The sequence below is a fragment of the Coturnix japonica genome, chromosome 2 (genome assembly GCF_054131305.1).
Source record: "Coturnix japonica strain WE chromosome 2, WE-NBRP24, whole genome shotgun sequence".
Taxonomy (NCBI): Eukaryota; Metazoa; Chordata; class Aves; order Galliformes; family Phasianidae; genus Coturnix; species Coturnix japonica.
In genome coordinates, this window is record NC_140664.1 from 8,356,464 (window position 1) to 8,381,727 (window position 25,264).

A 25,264-nucleotide genomic window follows, 5' to 3' on the forward strand; every position below is an offset into this window, starting at 1 on the left:
GAATAATTCACCCTTGTTCTGCCAGTCCAAGTCTATTTGAGCCACCTCAATTTTGGCAGCTCGATCAACCTGATGGTTATTTTTATGTTCTTCAGTAGCCTTACTTTTAGGCACATGAGCATCTACATGGCGCACCTTTACAACAATGTTCCTTATTCGGGCAGCAATGTCTTTCCACAGTTCAGCAGCCCAAACAGGTTTACCCTTTCGTTGCCAATTATCATTTTCCCACTGTTGCAACCATCCCCATAAGGCATTTGCCACCATCCATGAATCAGTATAAAGATGAAGCATTGGCCACCTCTCCCGTTCAGCCACATCTAAAGCCAGCTGAACAGCCTTTACCTCTGCAAATTGACTTGATTCTCCTTTACCTTCAGTGGCCTCTGCAACTTGTCGTGTGGGGCTCCATACAGCAGCTTTCCATCTGCGATGCTTCCCTACAATACGACATGATCCGTCTGTGAATAGGGCAAATTTCTTTTCGTTTTCTGGTAGCTCATTGTATGGTGGTGCCTCTTTAGCACGTGATACCTCTTCTGTAGGTGGTGTTTCAATTTTTTTACTCTCAGGCCAGTCCATGATCACTTCTAGAATTCCAGGACGGCTGAGTTTTCCCATTCGAGCTCGTTGAGTAATTAATGAAATCCACTTACTCCAAGTGGCATCAGTAGCATGATGGGTGGAGGGAACCTGTCCTTTAAACATCCAGTTTATTACTGGCAAGCGAGGTGCTAGAAGAAGCTGAACCTCTGTCCCAACTACTTCAGAAGCAGCCCGAACCCCCTCATACACGGCTAAGATCTCCTTCTCCGTCGGAGTGTAGCGCTCCTCAGACCCTTTATATGCTCGACTCCAAAATCCTAGGGGTCGGCCTCGGGTCTCTCCTGAGGCTCTTTGCCACAAACTCCAGGTGGGACCTTTCTCTCCAGCAGCAGTGTAGAGGATGTTCTTCACATCCTGTCCCGTCCGTACTGGCCCCAAGGCCACGGCACGGGCTATTTCTTGTTTTATCTGCTCAAAAGCCTGCTGCTGCTCAGGACCCCATGAGAAATTATTCTTCTTCCGTGTTACCTGATAGAGAGGGCTCACTATGTGGCTGTAGTTTGGGACATGCATTCTCCAAAAGCCCACTACTCCCAGAAAAGATTGGGTCTCTGTTTTATTTGTGGGCGGAGACATAGCAGTGATTTTGTCAATCACATCTGCTGGGATGTGACGACGTCCATCTTGCCATTTTATGCCTAAGAACTGGATTTCCTGGGCAGGCCCCTTCACCTTGCTGCGCTTAATGGCAAAACCAGCTTTCAAAAGAATTTGGATTATCTGTTTCCCTTTCTTGAAAACCTCTGCTGCTGTATGGCCCCACACCACAATGTCATCAATATACTGCAAGTGTTCAGGAGCATTACCCTGTTCCAGAACAGCTTGGATCAATCCATGGCAAATTGTTGGGCTGTGCTTCCACCCCTGGGGTAAACGGTTCCAGGTATACTGAATACCTCTCCAGGTAAAAGCAAACTGTGGCCTACATTTTGCAGCCAATGGGATGGAAAAGAAGGCATTAGCAATATCAATGGTGGCATACCACCTAGCTTCTTTTGACTCCAATTCATACTGGAGTTCTAGCATGTCTGGTACAGCAGCACTTAATGGAGGTGTGACTTCATTCAGGCCACGGTAATCTACCGTCAGCCTCCATTCCCCACTGGTTTTACGCACTGGCCATATGGGGCTGTTAAAAGGCGAGTGCGTTTTGCTAATCACTCCCTGATTTTCTAATTGGCGAATTAGCTTTTGAATGGGGAGCAATGAGTCCCTATTGGTGCGGTACTGCCGTCTGTGAACCACTTTGGTGGCAATTGGTACCTCTTGGTCTTTTACCTGGAGCAACCCCACAGCAGAAGGATCATCTGACAGACCAGGTAAAGTTGACAGCTGCTTAACACCATTTGTGTTTACAGCAGCTATCCCAAAGGCCCATCGATACCCCTTGGGATCCTTGAAATATCCCATCCTAAGGTAATCGATTCCCAGTATACATGGAGCCTCTGGACCAGTCACAATAGGGTGCATTCGCCAGTTTTTACCAGTGAGGCTTATTTCGGCCTCCAACATAGTCAATTCTTGGGAACCCCCAGTCACTCCATGGATATAAATTGGTTGTGTCCCTTGGTGACTTGAGGGCATTAGGGTGCATTGTGCACCAGTGTCCACCAAGGCTTTATATTTCTGTGGTTGAGATGTGCCAGGCCACTTAATCCACACAGTCCAGTATACTCTGTTGTCCCTTTCCCCCCCCTGGCTGGGGGCAGGGCCCCTCTATTGTTTACCTCGTTGACTTGCAGCAACTGGAACTCTCCCCCGTTTGGAAGAGTTCACCTTGGTGGTTGTTTTGGATTGTAATTCTTTCACTCGTGCCTGAAGTGCAGAAGTGGATGAGTTATACCACTTCTTTATATCCTCCCCATGATTACTCAAGAAATACAACAAAGCAAAACGTATGGTCTTATCATTGTCGTTTGCTTGAATACGAGGACGTCTCTTTTTTATGGTTGAGATTTTCGATGATACAGGTCGAGAGGAACTCATGTTGTTTAGCTCTCTCAATAGGTGATCGTGGAAATCCTGGTTTCCATCATCTGGTACCACCGTGGATTCATCTACATCAGGCACATTAGCCAATTTGTCAATAATATCACTTTGTGTTTCCTCCACTTTGTCTAACCTTTCCACTATTTTTTTTCCCATTTGGACAATGGCTGAAGTATAAAGCTTAACTTCTGTAGCGCTTATAAATAATTCAAGCTCCTGAAGTCTGCTAATTAGCTCATTTACAAGGGGCTTTCTTTCCCCTTTGCCATATACCAATGCAAGTGCACTGGCATGCTTTTCTGGAGCTGCCTTTGTAAAGTCACGCCACATTTGTCGTGGAACGTGGACTGCTTCAGGATCATGTAATTGGTTTGGATTGTTACGATTGAACTGGGGGCTGTAGAGCATTTCCACCAGAGCCCTTTCTCTCAAAAATTGGATACCTTTCTCCATATCAGTCCATTTCTTTTTCTCAGGCTCCAAGTCCCGTTTAAAGGGGAATCTATCTCTTACCGCTATCAACATCCGCTTCCAGAGGGTGTAGGACTGATTTTGGCATGTGCCTATACCTCTGTCCACACGTGAGTCCCTGGAAATGCTACCCAGTTGGCGAGCTTCACTGCCATCGAGCCACGCACTGTTGGCACCATTGTCCCAGCAGCGAAGTAACCAAGTGACCATATTTTCTTTTGGCTGACGTGTGAAATCCTTTCTCAGATCTCGAATTTCACTCAGTTTAAAAGATCGATCAATAATGGTCGTAATACTTTGCTCACCTTTTGCTCTATCAGGAGTCCCAGGTGTTAATGTTGGCAGCTGTGTTGATGAGGCTGCCCCATCTATAAGTTTGGACTCGAGAAATTCTCGTAAAGAAAATTTAGCTTTTGGCTCCTCGTCTGACTCTGACCCTGACTCTGACGCTTGTGTTATTTCCTCCAGGCGACCTTCCTCCTTCTTCCTCTCTCCTAACTTTCTCTCTCCTAACTTTCTCTGCTCCTCTGACTTCTTCTCCTCCTCTAACATCTTCTTATACTGCTCTAACAACCTCTGCTCCGCCGACTTCCTCTGGTCTTCTGACTCCTCCTGCTCTCCTGAGTCCCCCTGACCTCCTGAGTCCCCCTGCTCTCCTGAGTCCCCCTGCTCTCCTGAGTCCTGCTCTCCTAACTCCCTCCGCTCTTCTAACTCCTTCTGCATTTTCTCTATCTGAGTTGAAACTCGTTTTGTTTTTCGCCCTCTTACAGGGGCAACCAGCATTGTATCTGGTGCCCCCGGTGGTTGGTTAAGTTGGAGTACATACGGTTCAGACTTGAGGGTGTCGCATTCTGCCCGGAGGACGTTATAACTAGACTGGAGGGCGTCGTGCTCAGACTGGAGAGCGTCGTAGTCAGACAGGAGCTCGTCGTACACAGACCGGAGGGTGCTGCGACTGGCTTTGAGGGCGTTGTAGTCGGCCTTGAGGTCAGTGTACAACGAGTCAATAGAGTCATGTTTGACCTGGAGATCGACGCACTTACACAGGAGGGCGCTGTGCTCGGACTGGAGAGTGTCGTGCTCGGACCGGAGGGCATCGCGCTCAGTCTGGAGAGTGTCATGCTCGGACCGGAGGGCATCGCGCTCAGTCTGGAGAGTGTTGAGCTTGGTCTGGAGGGCATTGTGCTCGGTCTGAAGAGTGTTATGCTCGGACTGAAGAGTGTTGTGCTCGGTCCGAAGGGCATTGTGCTCAGTCTGAAGAGCGTTATGCTCGGACCGGAGGGCATTATGCTCGGACTGAAGAGTGTTGTGCTCGGTCTGGAGGGCATTGTGCTCAGTCTGAAGAGCGTTATGCTCGGACTGGAGGGCATTATGCACAGACTGAAGAGTGTTGTGCTCGGACTGGAGGGTGTCGCAGTTGGATTGGAAGGCATCATGCTCAGTCTGGAGAGTGTCATGCTCGGACCGGAGGGCATCGCGCTCAGTCTGGAGAGTGTCATGCTCGGACCGGAGGGCGCCGTGCTCGGACTGGAGAGCGTCGTGCTCGGACCGGAGGGCGCCGTGCTCGGACTGGAGAGCGTCGTGCTCGGACCGGAGGGCGCTGTACTCGGACTGGAGAGTGTTGAGTTGGGATTGCAGGGAGCTTTTCTCATCCCAAAGTTTTCCTGCGTCAGCTCTAAGACTCTCTTTCTCGTACCAGATTGAGTCTCGTTGGTACAGGAGATCTTTTCTCTCAGCTTCAAAAGCTTTTTCTCTCTCTACCTTCTCAGTCCAAAGTTTTTCTGCCTCAGCTCTAAGACTCTCCTTCTCGGCCCTGAGACTCTCTCTCTCAGCTTCTAAAACTTCCCTCTCAGGAATGGTATTGACTAAGGCCCGATAAGCATTAGCTAGGCCCAAAATCATTTGTGCCTCCTGAGATCTGCCTGAGCCACAACATTCCTGCCTCAAATATGCAATCAAACTCTCAGGATTCTTCAAGTGTTCAGGAGTGAAGCTCCATAACACTGAAGATGTCTGTCCTTTGAGAATCTCTTCAAAACCTCTCCACACTCCCTGCCACTCAGTATTCTCTGGTTCTAGGGAAGACTTCCTCCGGATGTTATAAATCCAGATACTGAGTGAGATTATTACAATAATCAACAGTAAGATCAGGGAGATTAAGAGTGTGACCCACTGATCATTCAAAAACTGCATAAAGGATTCATAGAAAGAAAGAGGAGCACGCTTAAAAATCACCATTTCTGTATAATTAGTTGCATTAGTTGCTCCCTCTGGAGCTGTATACAGATACGAAGTGAGCATTGCTAACCATGCTTTCAATCCATTATACAATTGTATAGCTCCATAAGAAAAAGTGGCTAGCTTAAACATGGCCCAATATGTTCGGAGCGTCTCAAAAAAGGAACCAATGGCACACAGTCCCTGGTAAAACAAATTTAGTAGAGAAAACATCTTTTTTCCTCCAATAGAGAGAAAAAGTAAAAGAAAACAAAGCTCAGCAGTGTTTATAAAATATACTGGAGTATTGGCAGTCCGCCTGGACTTTCAAGGTCAAGCTCGCAGGTGCAGAATCCCAAACACGAGATAGCTCCTTAACAGGGAAAAAACTCGTAGCTCTGTTAAAAGCTAAAAGAGCAACAGAAGAAAACACAGAAAAACAGCAACTCAATTTGCCCGCATTCTCCACCAAAATCTGTCACGGTTTGAACTAAAAATCCACCTGCGTCCGTGACAGGGGGCCGTAGGCCCCGGAGGGGCCCTAGGCCGAAAGGAAAAAATTAATTAGGAAAAGAAAACAGCGGCAACGATCTAAGGAGGCACACTTATTTACTAAATACTATATCGAAATACAGGATAACACAATATAATACAATATAATTGAAATTGAGCTAACGAATCAAGCAAAATAGGAGAGAGAATGAGTCCCGTAACCGAGAGGCCTACTGTGAATCTAGGCGAACGGCTGAAGGCTCCCACACACTCCCCTGAACGCCAGAACTCGAAAGACGTCAGTCTGTTCTGCGACAGAGTTAATATAGAGTCCAGGTCCCGTGACCTATCGTGTTGTTCCCTGGGAGATGTAGTCTTCTTCTGATAAGTTGCAGATTCAGTAAAATTATTCATGCTTTATATGATGTTATGATGTGGAATACTGATAGCAAAAATTACAAAATTATTAAACCATGACATATGGAAAACTTTTAAGTTATGACATGTTTATTACCACAGTCTGTGCTTGACCTGTGAGAATACTCATTGCAGTAACTTTGTGAAATACTTATTGATAGTACTGAAACTCACAAACGTACTATTTGTTCATTTGATAACAGAGTGGAAAATGACTATTAATAGCCCAGGTTTTAGCTTATTGATGGTCGGGGGGTGGAAAAATCTCCCTTTAATCATTTCGTTTTCTTATTGCAGCTGGCCAAGAATGTAGGAAACAATAGTTTTAATGATATTATGGAAGGGAATTTACCTAGTCCCTCACCTAAACCCAGTCCATCGAGTGATATGTAAGTTTTGAATCTCTTCAGTTGTTCAATATTAAGTTTAATATGAAATACACTTGGGGGTGGAAAACGCCTTAAGCGATAAAGAAGCCAAGGGTGGATTAGGGTGGCAGGACACTTTTTATTCATACTCCAAACATGGAGTTTCTTAAAAGTTCAGTCTTCTGCCCTATACAATAACAAAAAAAAGCTTGCATTATAGTAATAAGCTTTTATCTGATGGTTTTCCTCCTACCTTCTGAGTTCAAGTTAAATAATGTGATATTACATTAATATTATTGACCCATTTTTTTTCCTAAAAAAAACCATCTAAACCAAGGTCTATTTTCATACCCCACAGGACTGCACGTAAAGAATTTATAACTGCTAAGTATGTAGATCATAAGTTCTCTAGGAAGACTTGTGCATCTGCAGCAGCTAAACTGAATGAATTACTTGAGGCTGTCAAATCCAGGGATTTACTTGCACTAATTCAAGTCTATGCAGAGGGGGTAGAGCTAATGGAGCCACTGTTAGAGCCTGGACAGGTAAGCCAAACAGCTAAACAAGACTGAGTGGAGTATGTCTGTAAAATCTCAAGTACCACAGGTGGTTACCTTTAATACTAAAAGAAGAGAAATAACACATAAATGATTTTTTTCTTTCTTTCCCAAGTTGGGCATCCTTTAGAGGGGAAAAGAGAAGACCATATCTGTTGCCAACAGTTAGTATGAAAGAGTGTGAAATGCAACAGTACTATGATACACTGTTCTAAATGCAGCTATATTATGTTGGGAAGCATCTGCTGTGCAGTATGCTTCTTTTGGAAAAAGGACCTGAGATGGGTAGCTGAATTTGCTAAAGTCGCCTGATACCACAGACAGTGTCATATCTGCTTTTAAAGTAGCTTTTGAAGGGACACATCACCTACTGTACACAAGTCTCTGCATTCTGTATGAGGAAACAGCAAAGGTGATGCTTTCACAGGCTGTGATGAAACATTTCCAAAAGTACATTTTTTCATCCAGAACAAGAATCATGGTTCTTTGACTTGTTTTTAATAATGTGTTGAATACTTCCAGTTCCTCCTTCAAAATCTGTTTCACCCAAAGTATCTATGCAGAAATGTTGCTCCAGAGCAACATAACCTGGTTTTGTAAAGAACCAGTGCTGTGTAGCCACTTGGTCAGCAGTGTTTTTTCCTACTACTTTAAAATCCAACCTAGAGAGATCTCGGGTAGTTTTCAGTAAGTTCTGTGGGCTTTTCTGTGTGGAGTGGAGGGAGCTCAGTCTCAGTGCTTGAGGTATCCCATAGTGCTGGTCATGGAAGTACTTCACAGATCCTCTGACTATGGGGTAGACTTTCTGTCAGCTGTAACGAGAACCAAAGGATTAACCCTTAGTGTTTCACAGCTTCTGTATTCAGTAATATGTACGAATATCAATTGAAATGTGGTCTGAAGTTAAGATGTTTATAACAGCAGTTTCCCATATAAATTCTCTACTTAAAAAAACTTAAATGAGAATACATAAAAATTAAAATTCATTAAATGCACTTAATGATTCATAGGAGTTGTTAAAATTTGATTTTAGAGTAATTTCTCATGCATCTTTTAATCTGAATTGTTCTTATTTACGTGTATCAAGGCAGAAGTTACATATAGAAAATAAAGAGCGATTCTGTTTGAGATGATCTAACCTCTGTTTCCATGTGTTTAGGAGCCAGGTGAAACAGCACTTCATTTAGCAGTCCGGACTGCTGACCAAACCTCTCTCCATCTGGTTGACTTCCTTGTACAAAACTGGTATGGGTTGCACGTTTTTGTTCAGTTTAGAATGAAATTTGAAGGTGTTCAAAGCCATCATTTCGATGGGTTGGGTTGTTTCTTCATCACTTGTAGTAATTCTCCTTAGATATGTTTCAGAGAAGCATCGTTTAATACCTTGAGTTGACCACTGTGTGAGTTGTTATTTGTCACATGTAGGTAGTGATGAAATGAAATTGATTCCGGTCCACTCCTATAGCATGCTATTAAGTGAAAGACGCATCAGTCACTTGCTTTCTCAGAGTGAGGGGATCCCTTTTTTGGATGAGAGAGGAGGGATGGGGTGTTTGGTTTGAGGAATGATTTCCCCCTGAGCATGAGATCATCCTACCCACAGTTCAAAAATCAGTGGAAAGAATACATTTTCTTATCCTTTCCTTTCTCTAATTGTCTTCAGAATGCTACATTTAGGCAGTGCTAGGGGAGAAGTTTTGTCTTCTGGTAACAGTAGACCTGGGATAAGTGTTCGTGTCCCTGTTCTGGCACTGTGCAGACAAGCTGCCTAACCTTTGTATCACTTAGACCCTGTTCTGTCACTACTCCTTCAAGTTAAATGATGTGCTGACTGTAATAGAGGTATTATTAAAACAAAAAGCCATTTTGTAAGCCATTTGATTCCATAATAAAGCAGTGTTAAATTTTTCTTGATTACTTTTCTTTTTTTGTATATAGTGGAAACCTGGATAAGCAAACAGCATTGGGTAATACAGTTCTACACTACTGCAGTATATATAATAAGCCTGAGTGTTTGAAGTTGCTTTTGAGGGGGAAGCCAACTATTGATGTAGGTAAGTTCATTAAATAATACTAGGAAATATAAACTTCCTAACATCACATTTTTAAGCACTTCTGTTTATGTCCTGCTTTATTAAGTGAACTTTTCTGAAGGAAAAATAAAAACTGTGTATTGGAAAGATAAAGGTTCCCACATTAACAAGCCTAAAGGAAACATAAAGAAAACAAACTTAACTCGACAGAAAAGCTTTAATGTAGAAAAAGTAACTGATAATCCCAAGTTTTTCTTCAGTGTTATGTCTGTCACGCCGTGTATGCCCTGGATTTTGGATTTGTTGTTTGTATCATAAAATTTATCCAGTGCTCGTATGTTAAAATGCTTCAAATGACTTCTCACATTAAACACACTCTAGGTGCGTTTGAGTTTTCTGTACACAATGGTTACATTTATTTTTATTGTTAATATTAGCTGGCACTGTGGTTTTACCCAGCACTCCCAAGACACCACTGTAGGGGATGAGGGAAGAGATTCACTTTGAGTTGCTTTTCCTCCTCCTCTAATTAGTCTTCATTTGTGAGATGTAAGCTTTCTGTACCTGCATCGTTCCTTGTTACATCATGCCTTAGCAGAAGTTTTCATTAAAGTAGGAAACTCTGTGAAGCGTTTGCTCACACTTGTTATTACCTGTTATTTACCAGATGCTCTTTTTCCTGTCTCAAAGTATGGCAGGTAGTATATTCTGAATCTTGCTTGTCAGGCTCAGGAGCTGTCATCATGTCTATAGAGGTTTGCACTCTGTCAGTTTTGCTATTGAAGGGAAGTTTCCCAAGTAGTTCAAGCTGGAGAGCATATACTTTTGTTTCTCTTTTCTCCTCAGTGCCATAATTTTTTTTCTCTGTTGGTCAGGCTACAGACTATTCCAAAGCTCAGTTCCAATCTCATTGGCAGAACTCATTGGTATCCTTCACCTTTATGTACACCCCTAAATTATTACTTTGATATTCTAATATTAACATGTCAGAAAACTTAATGTGATGGATTTTTTTTTTTATATGTCTCTAATGAATGAAGTGGGAAAACTGTCTGAACTGGCTTTAACATGTATATTGGCTGATCTGTGGAACTCTTTTTCCAGACAGTTGTCAGAAGTCTGTTCTTAACTCTTAGAATTGCTTTCCCCATCTCCTCACCTTGATCTGTCAAATAGGAGCAGCACCTCTTAGGCCTTGAAGCATCATGTTTATTCTTACAGACTGTAAATTTGGAATATGTGTAGCCTCGTAATCTACATGTGTTAAGAAATATTGTGTTCCCATTTTTCTTTATGGTAAATCTCTCAGTCCACCTCAGATCTTCCTATAAGGAACATTTTTCTTTCTTCCAGAGATCCTAATTCCTTTAAATTTGATGAAATCTTTCTGGAACATGTATTTATTTAAAGTGGCCTTTGTATGACTGCTTTTCATTTTATGTATATTCTTTCTAATACACTCGGACATATCTGCCTGTGAGAGCTCAGTTTGACTATTTTCATTGCTCGGTCACCAAAATGTTTCACTGTCTGAATATGGTGTGAAGTTCACTCTGTTCAAAGATGCATGGCATTTCAGAGGTACCATAAGGGTAATGATCTTTACCTAGGGTTTGTCCACAGAAGATTATAGGTTCTGATAGTTTGTATTTTCTTTTATGAGAATTTCTGCTGGACATTTAGAAAGGATCTCACTAGATGTGTTAAAAAACCTTCTGGAGTGCTCAGCACATTTCTACCTGCCCAGGAATCATTTTAAATTGTAAAAGGCTTTGTAAGTCTTCGTAAGGATAACAGAGCTAGAAAGTTTGTCAGTAATTCTTGTCATCTTTAGAATAGAACCTGTCTTTAAATTCAGGCTTCGAATACCTGTATATTAATCACTTCAAGTAAAATGTGCTTGGATCTGTGTATGCATCTTACCCTGTTCACTTGCTTCTTCTGCTTACTAAAGGTTTTAGTGGCAGAGGAGTTGAGCGGAGATTGAAGTGACAGTATTTCTTTATATTCTCTCCTAGAATGATTAGGAGGGTTAGGGGATTTGAGAACTGTCCTAGCAGAAGCTGCTCAGAATGAACCTGATGGTATGTTAACTACGTGAATGAGGAAGAATTTTAGAGCTGCAGCTGCTGTAGAATAAATAGATGTTTTTGATCACTTTTAGATGTTACTCTGCTAAGAACAGCAAAACATAACAATTTGATTCTTTAAGCATCTCAACTATTATTCTTTATTGTTGATTTTTGTAGTTAATCAAGCTGGAGAGACGGCTCTGGACACAGCAAAAAGACTGAAAGCTGTCCAGTGTGAGGAACTGGTAAGAATGGGTTGATCAGGGGAAAAGTTTGCTTCTTTTAAGATGTGGTCTATGTAATGTATCCCATCCAGGTTACCTCAAACTTGGTTTTGCTCCCAGCCAGCTGAAGGCTTACCATACTTAGAATTTTTTTTAACCTTGCGATGCACTGTAATCATTTTCTTTGTAACTGCTCAAGTGAAATCATTCACTTCAACTGGAAGTGCTCTAATAGCTTAACCAGAATATTTGCAGTTATTCAATTCTAGAGGATTATGTATGTGAATACCAGTTAACACATCAGTTGAAGGCATCTGGGCTTCATCATCTCAGAGGTTCTTCTCTTCTGAGGAGTACAAAGCAGCCCTAAAATACTAAATTTGCTGAGAGCAAAATGTAATGTTTGGAAGTTGATATATCCAAAAATGTTAAACACAAGGTTCTGTAGGATTCTGTCCCTCTTCTGAACGTGGTCAAAATAAACTTTTTTTGGGAATCCTCGGAATTGATGAAGCAGCACTCAAGTAAATCACTGGAGTTTGAGGAAATAAAGGTTTTAAGGGATTTTCTCAGGTATTCTTTTGGAGCTCATAGCCAGGAATATAGTTTCCAAGTCAGAGCAACAAGCTTGTTTGTTCTTAACTCCCTAAGTTGCTTCAGATCAGCATGTGTTTAGTAGGCAAGTGAATTCAGGTACTATCGTGGATTTAAAAAGCTGAAGTACTGTGTGTGATCTGCAAAACAAAGCCAGAAGAATTTGCAAAAATGGTAGATGCTGCTTAATTCTATTTCTCAGAACTTTCCTGTCTCTTTTTGAATAACTCAAAAAGACATTTACTATTTCTCTGGTCAATTTATAACATTTTATTTGACAACTGAAGGTTCTGTCATGTATTAGCATGCAGTCGGGAGAGCTTGTCCTTCACAGTTCAGAATCGTTTTTCTTAGTTCTTGGAATGCAAGTGCTTGTTTTCCCATGGCTGATAGGCAGTGTAGTGCTCTTGTTCGCTTCTCCCATGTGTGCTGTAAGTACTGCTTGCAGTTCAGTGTTTTAAGTATTCCAGCAGCTGAAAAACAGGTCAGCTGTACAGCGTGCAATTGGAATGCATTTTATTTGTGCGAGTATGTTATAAGGTAACACTGGCCATTAGCCTGGATGTGTTTAAAAGCCATTTGGATATGGTGCTCAGGGATATGATTTAGCAGAGGGTTGTTAGAGTTAGGGTACTATGGTTTGGCTGCGGTTGGGCTTGATGATCTTCAAGGTCTTTTCCAACCTGGGTAATTCTATGATTCTATGATTCTAAATGAAGGATAGGTAATTCTCATATGATTTCACCACAAAGACTGTGATTCTGGGGGAAAATAGTTTTATGTCCTAGAATTTATAAATCACTTTTTCATTTCTGTCTTCCAGATTCCCGCTGCTTTTGTGCACGTATCTTTTCTTCATACCACTTTTCAAATGTTTGTCAAACACGGCAATTTCTACCCATTTTGATTAAAATTTTCCCTTTCTGGCTTTTAGCAGTTCTTCTTTTCCTCAAGTAGATGGAGACTTTTGCAATTGTCTAAAATTTTACTTGTGATGCCTGGGAAATTTAAATACTAAGTATTTCTCGTAATTGCTTGCTATTGAAAATCTAACTTCAGGGGCACTGAAGAAAGAGCAGGTGTGCCAATGAGAATTCTTATTGTTTCAGCTTTCTCAAGCCAAGGCTGGAAAGCTTAATCCACATGTCCATGTAGAGTATGAATGGAATCTTCGGCAGGAAGAAATTGATGAAAGTGATGATGACTTGGATGATAAGGTAAACATGAAGTCCTGGGGTAGCCTTTCAAACTGGAAATGAGTGGAAGCTCCACACACATATTAGTTTCTTTTTCTTGCAGATATTGCAGGGGGAGAGCTAGTTTCAAGTTCTGCTTAAAGACTGAGAAAGTGTTTTTGGGATAAACTTTTTTTAACCTAGTTATTATAGAACTGAAGTTCAGAAGTTCTGCTTCAATAAGACATATGTGATAATACACATCGGTAAATGTAGATTACTTGTGATCATTTCTTTTTCCTTTCTGAATTCTTGGTTTTGCCTTCTAGCTGAAGGAAATCCAGAGATAACATACTTACTTCTTTCATAATTTAATTAAAATCCTAGATGTCAAATGAGTAATTTGATGTATTTTTCCAGAACTATGCTGTGTGTTTTATTCCTGATTGAAAAAGAGGTAATGGAAAGGCAAAACTTGAGGGCACAGAATAATTGCCATTTGAGATGATGTGGAAACTTAGCTTCAGTGTCCTACTTTAGCAAGTGAGATAATTATTCTGTGCTCTCTTTCTGTAGCAAATGGAAAAACACATCTCGTATTTTCTGTGGGTGCTGTAGAAAGAAATGTGGTCAACTTTATTATCTGTGACATTTGGGGCTGAGAAATTCAGAATCCCCAATAATTTAAATATCCTCAAGGACTGTAGAGAACAAAATGATTATCTGTGCAAGGAGCCTCGGTCTAATGCTATACTGGAGGTAACAAAGCTTTCCTGAACCAGCACTACAGTGGGATAGATTGTGTAGCTCTACTTGCAGTTATTAAGAACAACTATATGCATTTAAAAGATTAACTGTACCACTGAATGTATTGTAGGTTCAGTAAACAAACCTGTTGTGTCAGAAGTGCTTACTTATTTTTAGTATTTATTAATGAGGTATTTTTGATCTTTGAAGACATCTAGTCTAAGCAAAGGATTATTTGAACTGAAAAATTACCCTTAGTTTCTGAAAGCTAGTATATAATTAACTAGTTATTAACTAATTATATAACTAGTATATAATTAGTATATTTTGTATATAGTATATCTACTGCTTTAAGGATAAATTCAACTTTTTGAGTGTATTGACTTGATGCTATAGTCTTTTATCTTTGGCTACAGAGGAGAGAATCTTTTAGGTTTGGTCCTGAGCAAGAAAAGAATATGAGGTTATTTGGTATGCTTGTGTCTAAGAGAATATGTTCTGTTTTATTCTTTCCCTACCATATGAACTATATCTAGTGTTTGGACAGCCATATAATACACGTCTTTTTATTCACAGCCTAGTCCTATAAAAAAAGAACGATCTCCAAGACCCCAAAGTTTTTGTCACTCTTCAAGTATTTCCCCCCAAGACAAAATGACTCTTCCTGGATTTAGCACTCCTAGAGACAAACAGAGACTCTCCTACGGAGCTTTTACCAATCAGATTTTTGCTTCGACAAGCACAGATTCACCCACTTCTCCAACTGCAGATGCTCCTCCTCTTCCTCCTAGAAATGCTGGCAAAGGTAAGTCTGTTTTGAAACTAAGGTGCAAGCAGTAATTTTTCCACAATTCTCTTTCCTTTGATCAAGTGTATTACATGTAAGATGTAGCATAGTTTTCATATTATATTGATGCTTTAATATGGTCCAATACATGTTCTCATAATTAGCAGAAAAGGAACAAGGAATGGGTGCTTTGTAATGGACTTTCATTCCTAATACTATACGTGAACTGATGAAAGATTGTGAAGTAAAACTGCCAAGTAAAAGTTGATTCATTTTACACAGAAATTTCTCCAAAATGTAGGCAGAATCTTTAAAATCCGTTTTCATTGTAGGTCCATGAATCTTGTAGAAAAATGTTGCTGGTGTATAGTGCTATAGGATGATGCGTAGTGTCTGTCAGAGGGCCAAAAAGCATTGAAGGAGAGAAGATGTAAGATGGCATTGGTGCACAAAGGAAGGGCGGTCAACTGATGTCATTTACCTGTACTTGTGCAAGGCCTTTGACGTGGTCCTGCACTACGTCCTTATCTCTAAGTTGAGGAGATGGATTTCAAGGCTGGATTATTAGGTGTTTAAGGAATTGGTTGGATGGTCATAGCCAGGGAGTTGTTGTCAGTGGCTTGATGTCCAGCTGGAGGCTGGTCACAAGTGGTGTCCTCCACAGGGTCTGTCTTGGAACCAGTGCTCTTCAACATCTTTATCAATGACATAAGACAGAGGGATTGTGTGTACCCTCAGCAAGTTTGCTGATGACACCAAGCTGAGTGGTACAGATGACAGAATAGGAGGGAGAGAGACCATACAGAGAGACCCGGACGCTCAAAAAGTGGGCACATGAGTCAAATGGGTTTAACAAAGCCAGGTGCAAGGTGTTGCACTTGGGTCGAGGCAATCCCAGATTTGAGTTCAGACTGGGAGAACTCACTGAGAGCAGCCCTCTGGAGAAGGACTTGGGGATTAAAGATTAAAAGCTGGACATGAACCAGCAGTGTGTGCTTGCAGCCCAGATGGCCAGTATTAACTTGGGCTGCTTCAAAAGAGCGGTGGCCAGCAGGGAGAGGGAGGTGATTGTTTTGAACTGCTCTGAGTTTGTGAGGCCCCATCTAGAGCACTGTGCCCAGGCCTGAGGCGTCCAGTACAGGAAAGATGTGTATCTGTTGGAGTGGCTCCAGGGGAGGGCCATGAAGATGGTCAGAGGGCTGGAGCACCTCTCCTGTGAGGAAATGCTGAGGGAGATGGGCTTGTTTAACTTGGGGGAAGGGAAGGCATTCCAGTACTTGAAGTACTCCAGTACTTTTACAGACAGGAGGGGGACCAACTTTATGTGGTCTCCTAGTGATAGGATAACAAGGAATGTTATCCTAGTGATAGGATAACAACAATTAAACAGAAAGAGGGGAGATTTTAGGTTAGATGTTAGGAGGAAATTTTTTACTCAGAGGTTGGTGAGGCACTGGCACAGGTTTCCCAGAGAGGCTGTGGATGCCCTGTCTCTGGAGGCATCCAAATCCAAGTTGGATGGGACCCTGGGCAGACTGACCTAGTGGTTGGCAACTTTGGCCATGGTGGGGCAATTAGAACTAGGTGATCTTTAAGGTCCCCTCCAACCTAAGCCATTCCATGATTCTGTGATATGATTCAAGAAGGCTCCCTCCACTTGCAGTCACTGTGTGAATAAAGACAAATAATACCAGAAAGACCTGGGAAGAGCTAAGCAGGTTGGTATGAAAGTTTGTTCCCTCTCTGCATCAAGACATTCCTTTTTCATGTTGGAGAGCACTACAGAAGTGTGGATACTGTCAGAGAAAAAATACCCACTGTATTGCCAGGTACTTAACGAGTGATATATTTAGAAGCTAACTGAAATGTCACCCATTTTTCCCTGAGAGAAACAACAGTTATGGTCTTGTAGAATTACCTCTAAGGAAAATATGTGCTACAGATTGATGGATTTGGCAATATATGTTCAATCAATAATTTTTTACTCTGTGATTTAAAACCCTTTTGGTAGTGCTTAAAAGGGAAGAGAACTTCTTTTACAAGACTGTATTTTGCAGCTGTAACAGATAATGGCTCTGTAATCTAGATAAGCTTCAAAATTTGAGGACCTACTTGTGAAACGAAGTCTGTTGCTGTAATATAATTTGTGCAAATCTAACTTCAGAACAACAACAACAAAAATCCCTTCATTTTTTCATTTACTCCCTCAACTTAATTTAGGAATAACCTAATTGTGAAAAAAACTATTTGTTATAAAGGCTACAATGTAGTTTAAGGCTTTAATGGTTGTAAGTTCGTATTTAATTTCTTCAACTTGTAATCAACTTTGTTCTTAGAAATAAAATGGTGATGAGCTCTCAGTAAAACATAGATGGTTAAAAGGGACAGAATGGAATCAGTTGACATCAGGTGTCTGCTTTTACACAGTGCAGATGCTGTATTTAAGAACTACTGTTCCATTGTCTGTCTTTGTTATGTACTGGCAACTTAACTCTTAGTTAAAAATGCTTGTTTTGCCAGACTATGCTTTCTTGGTGAAATTTCATGATCTGAGCTGGTTTGTATCAGTTTAATTTGGGGCTCATTTGTACTGTAAGTTAGAAATTTTCTAGCTTCTTATGCAGTCCTGCTGTTGAGGAGCTGGGGGTGCTCAAGGAGCTGGGAGGGAACAGAACCAGGACCTCAGGTGACCAAAGGTTGGTGGGTTGAACTACAGCAGTCCTTCTAGAGTCCAATACAGGACACTGTAAGTTGAGATAACAGCATATCTGATCAGTGCATGTTAGAACAAATTTGCTATAAGTATTCTAGTAGTTAAATAGTTGCTGATCACAGTGTTGATCCTTTTGCGCTCAGAGTTGTGCTCATTCTCAGGGTTGTGTAATGGCACACTTGCTGTCTGTGCTCCCTACTGTTCTGTTTCTTGCCTTTGGGAGATGGATGAAGGTTATTTTGCTGTACAGTGTAACACTGATTGATAATATGTTAACACGACTGGTTGTGAGACTTATCTGGTATTTGTGCTCATTGTTACAGCCATCTCCGCACTTCAGGAACTGTTTCTCTGAAACTATTAATAATTATGCTCTTTACCTTTTCTCCTTGGAAAGCTGGTTAGTCTGGCAGGGAGATAGAATGGGCAGCTGCCTAGAGCAGTGAGCACCTCTGTTTTGGAGCTTCAACTCTGCAACAGGCCAGGGCTTATCAAATCATGATATAAATGATGATAGAATTGGGAAAAACTGCTTTAATCTACAAGAGAAGAGATTTAGGTCACATGTTAAGAGAAAATTATTTACTCAGAGGATGATTAGGCACTGGAACAGGCTGCCACTCTATGATTCTGTGACTAGATTTCCCAGTTTGATAACCGTTGCTTTAAAGAATTCCTGAGCCAAGATGATTTATCTTTGGGTTTATTGATGTTCTCAAGGCTGTGAGCCACAATAACTAATTTGTTACATCATAAGCATTTGGTATCAGGTAAAGGTTCCTCCAGCAGTGGCGTTACAGTTGTACCTATCAGCTGTACCTACCTGTTGTTTATAGTCTGAAAAGGCAGATGAATGACCCTGAGCAGATAATGAATGTTGGTTCAATATTATGGCAGTGTATTGTATACTAAAGCAACTCATTTGTGGACACGTTTCTTTTCACCCCTGGATTTAGTTCATTATAACAGAATAAAGAGTGCAGAGTGACTACAATCACTGCATAAACTGCCATGGCTGTGCCTTTTCCAGCAGTTTATCTATTATTTGGGTTCAGCTTGTGCAGTCAAGTCTTTGGACTGTAACATCCTGGTATCATTCTTTTCATTAAACTCTCCAGCTTACATCTGCATTATGTCATTAAGTAGTTATATGACCAGGCAGTATCTAGATAAAGACTTGCACAAACTTAATTGCAAATCCAAAGTGAGGGCTAGTTCTGTGGAAGGATTAGGCAATCTAAGCAAGAATTCCTTAAGTTTAAATGAGAGTTAATTGTCTTCAGTGATCCTGCCTGTTATTCTCATCTGGGGTAAATATGGTGGTCAGGGATCAATTGCGAGTTGAAAGTTTAATTTAGATCTAAACTGATTAAAAGCTTGCAAATTTTGCGTAGCTCTAAGATGAAGTACAGAAAGCCAGAGGACACCTCCATTGCAGTTCCTTCCACTGCAGCTGCTGATACCAGGTTGGTCCAGCCTTAACAGATGGACTGGATGATCTTGAAGGTCTTTTCATAGAATCACAAGGTTGGAAGGGACCTACAAGATCATCTAGTCCAACCATCCTCCCTTTTCCATACCTACTGAAAACCATTAAACCATATCTCCACGCTCCTTATCCAGATTTCTCTTGAACACCGCCAGAGATGGCGACTCCAGTATTTTAATTCTGCTGTCATTCAAGTTTCTTTGCATTGTGTGAATCCTTCTCCATACTTTCCTGTTTAAATCACCTTTCTGGAATACAGGCAACTGGAATTTTAAAGGTTTCTTAGTCTGGAGTTTTAGCACTATATATAATCGTGTATTCTTCCTTCAGCTTTTGAGGTTATCCAGTTTCCTCTGTTTATTTTGGATGCTGTTAGGATTCTACAGCTCCCTTGCATATACTTAAACATTTTCTTATTCTTATAAATTCGGTGTATATTTTAATAAACAATACTACTAATCTCAGTCTGATTCTATATGTTTCAGTATTGTAATAGGAAGGGATGGGTAGCTGACAGTTGTTTTCATATAGTTGTATTTATGCTACAGCCCAAACCGCATAATTGTTTAATATGAATGTTGACATTTTTTTCTTCTTTTTAAGCGGGATTTTTTTAGCACTAATTATGGGATGTTCTTCATATGCTAATATTGATTCAATTTGTTTTCCTAGCTTTCTTTTTTGGATTGACTGATCAGCTTCTTCAATTATGCTTTTATTTTCATTACTAAACATGTATCATCTACAGTAATGAAGTACAAAATAAGGATGGCTTTTGGTAGTATCTGCAAAACGTGTCATCGTTATGAATGGAAAATAACAATAATTTTGCTAATGAAAAACCTGTTTTTAATATAAGCCTACTTTCCTTTTCAGTACCTGTTCAACCATTAACTGGAATACTGGTTCTTCCATATCTCTCGTTAAGTGGTAAAAAATACGTACAAATGTGAGGTTTTTACACTGTAAAACCACAAGTTAAGTGGATGGTAACAGCTTTGCATGTTTTCACTGGTACACAAATTAATTTACTAACTGCACAAAAGCCAAACAGCAGGAATGCACTATTAATTGCAGATATTTTCTAGTTATTTACCACCGTACTGTAAGTCTGAGATGAGATGAGGTCTGCTCACATGTGAACTTGTGATCTTTATAGTGAGTAAAAGTAATGAGAGATGGAAATGGCTTGTATTTTGTGTAGGAAGCAGCTGTTGCCCAGCTAAATAAAAAGAGCCCAATGGAAGCGGAGTTCAGTGTTAAGGTGTTTGGGGGCTGGTTTTTTTTCTATGCTTGTTTGAGGTGGGGAGGGAAATGTTCTTCATAAAATGTGATAAAACATCATTTAGTTGACTGTGGAGCAGAAGTGGCTGACTGACTCGCTGCCTGGTTAGAACTGCGAAAGACTTTTGATTTAGAAAACTGCTCTGATTATTATTGAGAAATACCTACCTACATTTGTATATTGAATGAAAAAAAAAAACCAAAAACAAATAGCACTTTTTTGAGACTTCGTGTAAAATGGAGTATTTTGGAATAGATTTACCAGCAACTAATGCAGCATCAGATCTTTATGTTGTTTCATCAGCCATTCCCATGGACTGACTCAAAGCTGAGGACGTTCCCCATGTTCACTCTGCTTGGTGCCGCTTGCACCTTTTCCTGGAAAGATGCTTTTAAGTTTTCCCTTATTTGATGCTTTATTTGAAAGGGAATTTTGTATTTCAGCCATCTCATCATTAGTGTACGCCTTGTAAACTACTGTTTATTCTTTCCATATAAGTGCCTGTGAAATTAGCGGAGAAATGTGTGTGAGGAGTCAAAAAACCTGCATTGCTTTTAATACCTTATTGCCTTTTCCCTGTAATTGCAGGATACCATGTGAACTCTTTAAGGCTATGAGGGAATAATGTTTTTAAACTCTGGAGACATACAACTGGCATATGAAGCATGAAATAGGTCATTATGAACATAAAACTTAATAGGGTTAAAAACTCTGTAAGAGTTTTTAAGAATCCTCTATTCTGTTGGCAATAAGAAGCACAAGTTTTGCTTCATTTCTGAATTTCGATTAGCAGTAAGTGAAAATAGTGTTGTGTATTTCCAACACTTTAAGCAATGTCGGTGCTATTTGCAACTCGAGGGGAAGGCTGTGGCAGTACTGGGTGGTGGGGCTGCAGTGCAGTTCACCCCACAGGGCACTAGGTGGTGGCACACAAGAATCCAAGGGCCGTTGCCACTTGCAGACATTTCAGATCTCCTTTTTTTCTGTAAGGTGCACCTCATCCATTCTGTCATATTATATTTTCTACACTCTTTAAATGTGATGTTACTATTAACATTGTATTTCTACTTTTTTTTTTTTTTTTTCATTTTACCATGCCCGCTCTTGTAGATAAGCTCATGAGTTACAGTCTGTAGAGAACAATTGATTTTAAGTGCATCAGCAGATTTCTAACTTGCAGAAGTCAAAGCAAACTTTGGTCAAAACTTACACTGAGAGATGATTTTTTTTTTTTTTTTCTGTAAGAAATGTTTCAATGCGTGGTTTAAATTTACTTTCTTTAAGATGACAGAAGAAATTAAAAAGGGATAGGGCTCGTACTGGAAAACACTCATTACTTTGCACTAATATTTGACTGCTTGTCAATGTTCAATTGTTTTGTAAACACTCTGTAAATTACACAGAGGGAACAAATTCAAAGCTGTCTCTTAAAGCATCCTTGTAATGAGACTTAGAAAGTGTGGGGTAGCTGCGTGGACAGTGAGGTGGATTGAGAACTGGCTGACTGGCAGAGCTCAGAGTTGTGATCAGTGGTATAGAGTCTGGTTGGAAGCCTGCAGCTAGTGGTGCTCTCCAGGGGTTGGTGCTTGGAACAGTCTTATTCAGCATTTTCATCATCGATGTGAATGAAGGGATAGAGTCCACCCTCAGCAAGTTGGCTGATGACACAAAGCTGGGAGGAACAGCTGACATGCCAGTAGGCTGTGCTGCTATTCAACAGAACCTGGACAGGCTGGAGAGTTGGGTAGAGAGGAACCTACTAAGTTTGAACAAAAGCAAGTGTTTAATTGTGCATCTAGGAATACTGCACCCATCAGTATAGATTAGGGTATGACCTGTTGCAGTGGAGCTCTGCAGAGAAGGGCTCACGTGTTCTTCTGGACAGCAGCTTAGCCCTGAGCCAGTAGTGTGCCCTGGTGGCCAAGAAGATCAATGGTATCCAAGAGCACATTAAAAAGAGCGTGGCCAGCAGGCTGAGGGAGGTTCTCCCCCTCTACTCTGCCCTGGTGAGGTCACATCAGGAATACTGTGTCCATTTCTGGGTTCCTCAGTTCAAGAAAGACAGGATACTTCTAGAAGAAGTCCAGCGGAAGGAGACAAAGATAAAGGGCCTAGAGCATCTCCCTGATGAGGAAAGGCTGAGTTACCTGGGTCTGTTTGGCCTGGGGAATACAAGACTGGGAGGGAAACTCTGATCAATGTTTGTAAACATCTGAAGTATGGGAGGCAATTGAATGAGGTCAGACTCTTTTCAGTGGTATGTGATGACAGAACAAGGAGCTATGGCCAAAAACTGGAATGCAAAAAGATCCACACAAATACGCAGAGGAACTTCTTTACAGTGAGTGTGTCATAGCCCTGTAACAGGCTGCCAAGAGAGGTTGTGGAGTCTCCTTCTTTGGATATATTCAAGACACCTACTTGTGAGACCTGCTGTAGGGAGCCTGCTTTAGGAGGGGCCAGCCCCTGTGATTCTGTGATTAATAATTTGATTCACAAGATTAAGCAGGTAATGGAAAGCCAAGATCAAAATTTTTGCTGGGGTTGTGGTTGAGGGATTCTGCTAAGTGATGAAAGGCCTTGAATCTGGAAGATAAGAGGCTGATGGTTGGCTCCTTATAGAAAGTCTGATTAATCTTTTCTTTTGGGTTGAGAAGAAGGGTCACCACCTTAAAACGTTTGGCAAACGTGTGCATGTTTATGTGGTAACTAAATCATTATTTTTATTTTTTTTTTCAATGATCAGTATTTCACCTAAGGAACTGCAGCAAATATTCTTCACTGATTTTCATGCTTTTATGATATGTATTTGGGAAGGCTTAAGCACTTTTCTAGATAGAAGAAAGCAACAAGAAAATAAAGGTTTTTGAGATGCAGATCCTGTTTGTGTGCAGGTTAGGGTACATGCTGGTTAACAAAATGAGATCTTCAATTCCATTTCAATAAGATGTGTTTACAGAAATAGTAGATTCTGTAGTGCTGCAAAATAGTTGATGATAGACAAGAAATTTCAGATATAAATAAAACTTGGCTTTTAAAACTGTACTGTTAGTGTTCTTCATCTATCCAGCCTGTGATGGCAAAGCTCTCTTACACTCAAAACTTACTGCAATCATGATCTTGCGTTAAGATGTTACTACATGAGGAGATTAAAAAATGAATGGACTTTAAGTTAATCTAAACTAACATAGGATTGATTTAGATAAGTGTCACAAATAATTGACTTTGGCAGTAATGGTGGCAGACTCAAGCAGTCATGTCATTGCTGCATGTTTGTGTGCAGCACTGTCCGCTTTCTTGAGCTTCCTATGACGACATTTGTGAAGGTCAGTGATGAAGTTGAATAGGGAATACTCATTTTCCCTTGTGGTGACTGTTCCTTTTAACCAGTACTTGTTCCCATACTCTGTAAAGTATGTGTTGTGTTGAATAATGCTTGTGCCAATGTTGATTCAGGGCAAATACAAGGCTTAGGGTAAAGGTGACTACCGAAACTGCTATAAGCATGTTAAATAATCCCAGACAGATCAAGGGCCTCTCTAATGTTTGTTTTATAGATGCAGCGTACAACAATTTGCATTGCTCTACGGATGTGTATTCTGGTGTTGAAAGATGAAAGTTAAATTGCAAAATAAGGATGGAAAATCTTCTGTAGTTGATTTCCAAAACACAAAGCAAAGACAATTGGAGGATAAATATTTCTCCAACCCCTTCCAATTCATCAACAGAACTGGTATAGCATAGAGGAAAATAAACAAACCCAATAAGCTTAGCTGTGTAATTGAACATCTGGAAAGCTATTTCATCCTCATGTAAAATAATAGAGATTGAAAACCTAACTGCTCCATGTTACTTAAATTAAGATTTATTTTTAAACACCTAAAATTAAAAATCCTGGTGTGACTAATCCTGTATTTTTTAACGGTGTTTGTGTCATTCTATTGTTAAGTTGCTTATATCCCCACAGCTGGAAAGGTTAAAAATGTGGTGAATGTGTTGTTTAATTCAAACGGTGTTTTGGCATGGCTTGTCTTTTGGTTTCTTTTCGCTACATTTCACTGTGGTCTGACTGTGATTTTTTTTATTTTGGTGCTGCTTTGCTGTTGATGCACATGTATTTGTAAGAAGGTTGTTTGTTATCTTGCAGGCCCACCTTCAACCCTCCCTCTAAGCACTCAACCCTCTAGTGGCAGCTCCACTCTTTCCAAGAAGAGACCACCTCCCCCACCCCCAGGACACAAAAGAACCCTCTCTGACCCACCAAGCCCACTACCTCACGGACCCCAGAATAAGGGCCCAGTTCCTTGGGGTGAGTTTTGAAATGCAAGACAAAAGGGCAGGGGCAAACCTTTACAATGAGATATATATATTTATACATATATTTAGACATACATATATAAAATCTTTGGTTTCTTTTACCTGCTGCTTGCTTTCCTGCAGCTTGATGTGATGTCAGCTTAGAGAAATCAGCAGTCTGTCTCTGTCACTGTAGCTTCCAGGCTTCTGTGTCTGAGTCTCACTTGAGAAAACTGAAAATACTCCACACTTCCCTGGGATCCCATTCAGTTTCTCTGCCGCCTCCCTCTCTCCGCCCCAGCTTCCCAGGCTGCTGCTTCACCCACATCTGCTGCATCCTCCCTGCATCTTTTCCCTCAGCTCTGCTGCTGTTCTGAGCAGCTCATTGATCTGGATGGATCTTGGTTTGGGGCAGATGTTGCCTCAGTGAGTCCATGCAGTTCACCCAGTTCCCAGGACTGCTCATCTCCTTGGGCTCTGCTCCAAATTCCCCCTATGAAGTATTCACAGCTAACTGGTGGGATGTGTTGTCTTTATGTTTTCAGGCTGTGCGATGGTATCTGTGCACTGATAGGTTTGCATCCTTCTACCAGCAGAAGTTATAAAGAAACAGCGCTTTATTATTATTTTTCAACAGGATACCTTTCTGACAGAAGCTTGTTAGGAAATATTTTCTGCTCTACTCAAATCCTTCTTTTGCATCCATCACTTCTCTATGCATGTAACTTATCC

At 40.8% G+C, this 25,264-nt stretch overlaps 1 protein-coding gene across 6 annotated transcripts in view; it reads left to right on the plus strand.

Annotated features, from left to right (window-relative positions):
* ASAP1 (ArfGAP with SH3 domain, ankyrin repeat and PH domain 1) overlaps positions 1–25,264 on the plus strand; it is a 162,215-nt gene that overhangs the window by 122,599 nt on the left and 14,352 nt on the right. For 2 of the 6 annotated variants that reach the window (XM_085536979.1, XM_085536981.1), the window contains 9 exons: positions 6,490–6,581; positions 6,919–7,105; positions 8,277–8,362; positions 9,056–9,171; positions 11,400–11,467; positions 13,150–13,257; positions 14,539–14,767; positions 19,828–19,881; positions 24,384–24,545. In XM_085536979.1, the coding sequence (XP_085393105.1) occupies positions 6,490–6,581; positions 6,919–7,105; positions 8,277–8,362; positions 9,056–9,171; positions 11,400–11,467; positions 13,150–13,257; positions 14,539–14,767; positions 19,828–19,881; positions 24,384–24,545 (1,102 nt within the window). The remainder of the gene's footprint in view (positions 1–6,489; positions 6,582–6,918; positions 7,106–8,276; positions 8,363–9,055; positions 9,172–11,399; positions 11,468–13,149; positions 13,258–14,538; positions 14,768–19,827; positions 19,882–24,383; positions 24,546–25,264) is intronic. The other 4 variants (XM_015856319.3, XM_085536982.1, XM_015856325.3 and 1 more) reach the window with 2 other exon arrangements.